A 7,732-nucleotide genomic window follows, 5' to 3' on the forward strand; every position below is an offset into this window, starting at 1 on the left:
GGTTTGGTGACAGAGTATTTAACATCAGATATCAAAGTAGATTTCAAAAATGAAAATCTAGAAATATCAATACTATGACTATCCAAGTATATTCAGCTTATTTTGAACTATTGAGGGATATTCCTTGTGTTGTGACCAATGCTATTCCAGTGCACAAACTGATCTTGCTTGGGATGTTGAGGTGTGACCATGCCCTCTACATTATGCTTAACTTGTAATGCTAAAAGTTTCTCATCAAACCAGTTGCAGTAGCACACAGTTTTAACTAATGGCAAGAAACAATGTTTAAGGCTATATCCATGGCCATGACCACTTTTAAGATGCTCTTTAAAGCAATTCTAAAAGCTTCTCCCTCGTGCTGATGTATATATATATATATTTGTTCTTTTAGATTAGGCTTGGGTTCAAACTCGAGACCTTTAGCCCTGGAGTGAACTCTAATACCATTGAGCAGATTTCCATTTTCATACATCTCAATTCTTAGCGTGGAAATATGGCCATTGTGTTCATTCATTCAAATAAAAGAAGCTTCGAGTGTTGAACGTTCTCTACCAAATATTTTGTTGATGAGTCTTTTATAATGTTTATTGTTTGATTGATAATGCTACAAACTTTCAAATATTTTGGCTGTGGTTTTACTTTTTCTTTCTTTTTTTTTTTCATTTATGTACCCTCTAAAACAATGCAACTTCTTGGTGAGCCAATTTGATGCTTAAAATATGACTAAAAAATAAACATATATGAAATTGAGTATAATACAGTAAGTAACATGTCAAGTATAGGATTATGAAAGCTTCGACAGAGGGGAAGCAAAGTAGGGAAACATTTTTTTATTTTTACAGAGTAGCCTGAAGCAGGTGGTAGAAGAAAAGTAATTACATGGATAGAAGGTTTATCAAATCCTGGAAGGGATGAGAGGGATGTTGTTCTGCAGGTATGCACAGGCAGCAGCAACTCCACTTCCAAGCTTAACTGGATATCCCACATCTTTGAGTATCATCTCCACACCAGCTAGACAACCCAACAGTTGCAACTGAAAATAGATGAAAGATTAATGATGACACAACTGCCGTAGTGAAACACTCATCTGAGGTAATGATATAGTTCAAAATTCTGTTCTGTTCCAAGTAACAAGAAAGGACATTACCTCATTTAGGTTTCCAAGATGTCCTATTCTGAATACTTTTCCAGCCACTTTGTTAAGGCCGAGACCTAAGCTCAAATTGTATCTCTTCCAAGCCCTTCTAACAATTTCTGTACTATCAATATATGGGGGAACAAGGACAGCAGTCACAGTGTCACTGAACCATTCCTCCTTTTGTGTGCAGTTCTTCAAGCCCCAAGCCTCCACAGCAAGCCTGTTCCAAGATAATGCAACCTACCAAATCAACCACAACAATATTGCCAAAAGAGTGAAGTAAAAAAGACATACAAGACCTCAAACAAGAACATTTTGGGGCATTCTTAAGACTTAATAGAGTCCTGAAGTTAATAGATTTGGTGTGCCGGAGGTTAATGAAAATGTCAGATATATAATTGACTTGGTGAAAATTCCGACATAGAAGAAAGAAAAGCACGGCTCACCTTGTTGCTTTGCCCAAACGGCTATGCCTTGCAATCACATTGTCAAGTCCTTCCTCAAAAATAAGATCCAAAGCTGCTCTGAGACCATACAATAGTTGGATTGAAGGGGTGTATGGCCAAAATGTTCCCAGTTTGTAGAACTTCAGGTAGTCGTTCCAGTCAAAGAAAACTCTAAGAGATTTTGCACTTTTGGATGCCTCTAGAGCTTTGGGGCTTGCACAAATAATACCAATTCCTGTAGGAAGAGAAAGTGCCTTCTGAGAGCCAGTTAATGCCACGTCAACTCCCCATTCATCCATACGGAAATCAAGGGCACAAATTGAGGAAACTCCATCAACAAGAAGTAGTGCTGGGTGCCTATAGTGATCTGAGAAGAAACATAAAGGCATAAGAACTATGTTTGAAAAGTTAAAATGATTATCATAATAGACAGTGAAAAGGAATGTATCAGAAAAGTTTCTTAGTAAAACAGGACAATAGTTGAATACACATAATTTGGATCCAAAGCCTATATGCCAAGGACTACATAAGCATTTGGCAACAATTTTTTTAGTCATTTGAACTTTATAACGGCTTTTGCTAGGATAAAGACAACAGTTCCAACTCCTTGTGTCAACACACTGGACATTTTCAAGTAATCTGATAAATTGAATTCAAACCTTGTTAGATGAACCTTTTATGTGATGGGGAAAAGGAGTCATCTAATTGGGTAAGTTGGCTCCAGCTATTTGCTTCAGGTATTGTCTTGTTGTGAAATCAGTAAAGATTTTACCTAAACATCCAAATAATTAATGTATCATGTGGCATTGGCAGTTTGGCTAGTTTCAGCAGACCAGGGTGTTCTTATTGGAACGAGTCCGCTGCTAAAAGAACATAATATACACTTACCAAGAAGTTTTCTCACTGTAGCCAGGTTGTTGGTGACTCCAGTTGCAGTCTCATTGTGAACAATGCAAATAGCCTTGATCTTGTGGGTGTGATCAGCTGCAAGTTTTTCTGCCAGAATGTCAAGGTTAGCACCTTGACCCCAGTCACTTTCAACTACATCAACGTCAAACTTGAGGCGTTGCTGCTGATCAATCCAGAGCAGACTGAATTGTCCAATAAGGAAAGATACAATTCGATCTCCAGGGGACAGGGTATTAGTAAGTGCACTCTCCCATGCACCAGTTCCTGAATCCAAACAGCAACATTAACTTCACAAACTAACCGAAACAATTCAGATACTACTATTAAAAACATTATACTTGTGTTATTGATTATTTCAATTCAAAAAACCAAGAAGGATTTGCAGACGGACATCATGGACAAACAATACATTTCATATGATTCGAAGGAACATAACTTTTAGTTCTCAAGTTGACTAATCTTTAAATATTGACATGTGAGATGGATAACTAAAAACTTGTTAGCATAATTGAAACCATGAATACCTGTAGTTGGGATCAAAAAAGGAGTTCCAGTAGTAGTCTTGAATATCTTCTTGACATCCTCAAGAAGAGTTTTTGTCATTGCAGGAATGGCAGGGGAACGGTAATCCTCATTGTTCCTGTTCATGGCCCGAATAACAGGTTCTGGGATGTTAACCGGCCCTGGAACAAAGAGATGGTTCCTTCCCGGTCCATATACATAGTCCATCCTTCTCCCTCCCGGAAATGTCACTGATAACTTAAATTTCCACTAATTCCTGACGCTTCTCAGCGTCAAAACTTCTCTGCTGCAACAAAAAGAAAATCATAAATAACAAAATTAATCTATAATCTCATTCTATAAGCTTAAAATCATATAAATACATGGATTCTAGTGCACATTTACTAGGTTGATTGGATACTAAAGTCACTCTTTCACTCTCAATTTCATTTGATGACATGTAGTTTTGTCTAAAAATTAATTTTTGTACAGCGTGAAGCCAAAAAAAAAAAACTAGAAGAAAAATAACTGCAATTACTATGTCTATTAAGTAAATATACAACATGGAGGGAAAAAAAAGTGGACAAACAGCAAAAGCAGTGTAACCAACGTCCCTTAGGATACCAAAAAGATGGGTTTCATTCATTAATAGGATTAGAATTGTCACCATTATTTTTTATTAGTATTATGTACTGCAGGGTTAAAGTATTTTTTTTTAACTTTAAGGCTATAATTTACAAGTTATAATAAAATCAAAAGCTTAAAATTTTGAGCGGCTCACTTGGTTCATTGAACCACGAAGGTATAGTCCATCAAAACGATAAAAGACATAAAAGTTTTGCTTGTCGTGAATGTCATTGATAGTTAAGAAGAAAATCCTTAATGAACTGACTACTTTCCTTTCAATCAAATAAATAAATAACAAAAGAAGGGAAAGTTGCATTACACTAACGGTTAAACAACTGTGATCATTTTTCCTTCTTCATTTTTTTCGATCTTTTGCATATTTCCTTTTAACTTTCTCAATTTCTAAGTACAGAAATACCAACCCTTTTGTGATTAATCGTTACAAAGATAAACCTTTATTTGTGTTTCCTGATGAATTTGGTGCTTCCAAAACTTGAGAAACAGAAACATAATTGTCAATAAATGAAAAGAAAACTGAGAAACAATCAAAAAGAGACCATACCCAGAACTGTAAAAGTCCAAAAACATATGTGGGTAAAGTGGCATACCTCCAAAGCCTATAAAATTGGATGAAGTCTGTTTCGGCAGAGAGAGGGATTGCAGGCTGTAGCTGCCTCTTAATATATAAAGAAGCCAAAGAGAGGCTTTTAGTTTTATAGGAGCGCGGGAGAACCAATCAACATAAATGTAGGTCCCAAGTGGCTCAACGTGGCAGATAAGGGAGAAACCATTTCGAATCCTGTGAATATGAACCACTGAGCTGGGATACATCTCTTTTTGCATCTGTAGTCTTCTATTTTTGGTGAATTTCCTTCCATTCCCATTCAGCTTAATCTTATGCATATTACTATCCCGATCATGTTTTCAAGCTCGAGATTACTCTCTTCTCTTATCAACACATAATGCACTACTAGCTCTTTCACCATAAAGAAGAGAGATCCACTTCGGTTCGGATTCATCTCGATTTTGATATCTCTTATGAAAGCATGTTAGCGAAGAGTTAAATTTACTTTAATATCACTGGTAACATATACGTATTTTCAATACAAAACACATATTTATTAATTAAAAGAAAAAAACTTATAATTTATAAGTTTAAAATCATTCCCTTTTCTTATCAACATGGAGTTCTTGACATTAACACGCACCAACACTTTCTTTATCAATTCTCATTCTTCTTACTAAGTTAACGAAGTATTTAAATATAGGTAATCATTTCTTTGTATATTTTCATTTTTGATATCTTAAGTTATAGCATATATAAATTTGATTTAATTTTATATTAAAAATATTTTGTAGGTTAACCTTTTTATTTGTTTTAAAATTTTTTATATACAAATAATGAAATCTTGAAAAACGAACATCAATTTTTTTTCAACCCTTTTAATCTTCCTTTGCTTTAATAGCTTAGCAACCAAATAAAACCTAGATAATGAGAAATAGAATAATGGGAAAAACAAAACAAAGCAATAACCTAAACGGAGATTTAATAATTTTAAATATGTTATAATGATATAATATAAAAATGATATAATTTAAAATTTTAATAAAAAATATATATTTGATAAAAATTAAAAAATATATTTTATGTTTGATACGTTGACACAAATTATAATACGATAATTTTTATATTTTATATTTATTAAATATAAAATAAATAAATAAATAAATATAAATATATAAATTATCATATCTACTTAATCAAAACTTTATACTAAATATAAAAATTAGAACATGGTTATTGAGTACATTACAAGGGCACAAATGAAATGAATTTAATGAAAAGGGGGCCAACGTAGGAAAATGCAAAATGGTATTTGTAGTTTAAAAAACATACAAAAATAATAGTTGTATTTTACAGAAATATGAAATAGACATGGAACAGATATTTGGGGTGGGATTATGAGGTTGAGAGAGCAATTTCAAAAGATAATGTGATAAAGTGTTGTCAACCACACTCTCCCCTTTTGCGACCGACACCACACACCACCCCCTGTTTTCCATCCTGTTTCTATTCAGTTCCAATTCTTAATTTGATCTTTTATCCCCTGTTTTGAGGCTGCCTGTCAAACTCGTCGGCTGCATATTTGTTCCCCTTTTTTCCAATTTGTCCTAAAATTCTAACCATACAAGATGTGAAGATACAAAAGAAGACCATAATAAAACTACCTTACAGGACAGAAAGGAGAGAAAAACGCCATACCCAGAATAAAGATTTACACAAATTTAAGTTTCAACAGTATAGTTGTCTTGTTAAAAGCCTTGCTTTTGTTCCGTTGACAGGACGCCTAATAAACATGCACTTTTGCCACTATTAACATTTGCAAGTTTCCCGAGCTCAGAACCAGAAACCAGTTGTTGAGATTAGAACAAGAATATCCACATTTTCACTATCATCATCAACAAGGCTCTTCATAAGAAGCAGTGCATACAGCAAGTACCAACCTTAATCAAATCCACCTTAACTAGGAATTTCTAGGGTGTAAAGGAAACCTAAATGATCTAATTTTGTTGTGCTAGTAATATTAATGAATCTTGCGATGATGTTTATTATCATTTGTTAAGGTTAATAATATTAATGAATTTTGCAATGATGTTTATTATTATTTTTTAAATATAATAAACGAATATAAATAAATAAAATTTAAATTTATAAATATTTATCATATTTTTAGATATAAACAAATGGAATATAAATAAAATTTTTTATATTTATGATTTATTCATTAATTAATTAATTTTAAAATATTATTTATAATAATTTATTAAATTTAATAAACAAAATCAAATTTATTCATAAATTGAGAAAATTCTTTTAGGATCTAAAAAGTAATAAAATGCTCTTGAGTTTTTGTTAGAAGAATATATTGATTAAATTTTGTGACTTAAATATATTATTTTGGAGCTTGATATTTTGATTTCAAAAAAGTTTTGATATCTAGTAAGGAAGTGGAAGAATTTGAGAAAATTATATAAAGATTTATAAGTGGAAGAACTGTGTGTTGAGTTTTTTTTTTTTTAAGATATAATCTATTTCATATAGTAATTTTAACTTAGAAAAAAAAAATTTAAGCACAAAAGAAAAGAAAGAAGACAAACTAAAAAAATTCTAGAAGTAGGGGTTGTGATGTCCTAAACTCTAGTAACTGATGCCTTTAAGTTCTTTCTTAGACACGTGGTAATGATGTTCTAAACTCTAGTAACTTATTTCAGTTGTGGGCTTTCTAAGGTCATGGGCTCTCTAGGGTTAGAGTCTTAACAAAATTATCAGCAAAACAGTGGGAGATTGATTGCCTTAATAAAATAATATCAAACATAAACAATACATAGATCAAACATATAATTAAAGTATTCTAGCAATATTCAAGATTCAGTTTGATATCTTTGTATCATAAATTATGTTAAAAAAATTGTTAGATAAGGAATATCTTTTTCTTTGCTATGATCAAACTCAATTGTCATATTATTATCTTTGACTTGTAAGTTAAATCAAAATGTTAAATTAATTATTTTTTTTTTAAATCTTTTGATAACTTACTGTACATAACTTTAGAAAGAGTGTGAGTGTGAACATGTCTGCATGCATCTTAACAAATACAACTTTACTAGAGTAAGAAAAAGGTAAGTTCATAATATGATCTTGAATTTTATAAGCTATTTGATAATGAAGAGCTTTCAACATCATCTTATAGATATCACTAAAGTTCATAACCATATACCATTTGATAATAGAGGGCTTTCAGCATCATCTTACAGATATTGTCAAAGTTCATGAGTCTGACATCAAAAAAACTGAGATAAAATATGTCTTTATCTACTGTACAAGTTTTTCTTAAACAGTTTAAAAATACTTACTTTAAATTAACATCATCAAATCAAATCCACCAAGTACATTGAGAGAATTAAAATGTCAAACAGTAAATTATAAAGTCACCGTGGGACCTGCTTCGTTAGTGAAACTTGTCAAAAATTATGGGTCTAAGTTGTGTTGCCAAATTCAGATCTCTGAAATTGCTGTTACTTAAAAATACAAGGCCTCAACTCTTCATCA

At 32.2% G+C, this 7,732-nt stretch overlaps 1 protein-coding gene across 4 annotated transcripts; it reads right to left on the reverse strand.

Annotated features, from left to right (window-relative positions):
• Positions 1-720: 720 nt before the first annotated feature.
• LOC149518404 (serine--glyoxylate aminotransferase-like) lies at positions 721-4,368 on the reverse strand. 4 transcript variants are annotated; one of them, XM_089762066.1, is made up of 6 exons: positions 4,230-4,368; positions 3,018-3,301; positions 2,473-2,757; positions 1,585-1,951; positions 1,148-1,358; positions 721-1,033 (listed from the first exon to the last, which is right to left on the reverse strand). In XM_089762066.1, the coding sequence occupies exons 2-6, from the start codon at positions 3,220-3,222 to the stop codon at positions 896-898; spliced, it is 1,206 nt and encodes a 401-aa protein (XP_089618192.1). In that variant the 5' UTR covers positions 3,223-3,301; positions 4,230-4,368; the 3' UTR covers positions 721-895. The 4 variants fall into 4 exon arrangements, with proteins under 4 accessions (XP_089618192.1, XP_089618193.1, XP_089618195.1 ...); XM_089762067.1 differs by having other exon boundaries at positions 3,018-3,298; positions 4,230-4,358; XM_089762069.1 differs by lacking the exon at positions 4,230-4,368 and adding an exon at positions 4,044-4,112 and having other exon boundaries at positions 3,018-3,298.
• Between the last annotated feature and the right edge of the window lie 3,364 nt (positions 4,369-7,732).

Source organism: Durio zibethinus, chromosome 6, assembly GCF_047325235.1.
Source record: "Durio zibethinus cultivar Kanyao isolate XHJ-2024 chromosome 6, ASM4732523v1, whole genome shotgun sequence".
NCBI classification, from domain to species: domain Eukaryota; kingdom Viridiplantae; phylum Streptophyta; class Magnoliopsida; order Malvales; family Malvaceae; genus Durio; species Durio zibethinus.

What these genes read in the sequence shown, in the direction of transcription:
- LOC149518404 (XM_089762066.1), bottom strand. Translation starts at nt 3,222, where the DNA reads ATGGACTATGTATATGGACCGGGAAGGAACCATCTCTTTGTTCCAGGG. An exon ending in TTTTTTGATCCCAACTACAG is followed by an intron (nt 2,758 to 3,017) that starts GTATTCATGGTT and finishes GTTTGGATTCAG; the next exon opens with GAACTGGTGCATGGGAGAGT. An exon ending in TACAGTGAGAAAACTTCTTG is followed by an intron (nt 1,952 to 2,472) that starts GTAAGTGTATAT and finishes GTTTCTTCTCAG; the next exon opens with ATCACTATAGGCACCCAGCA.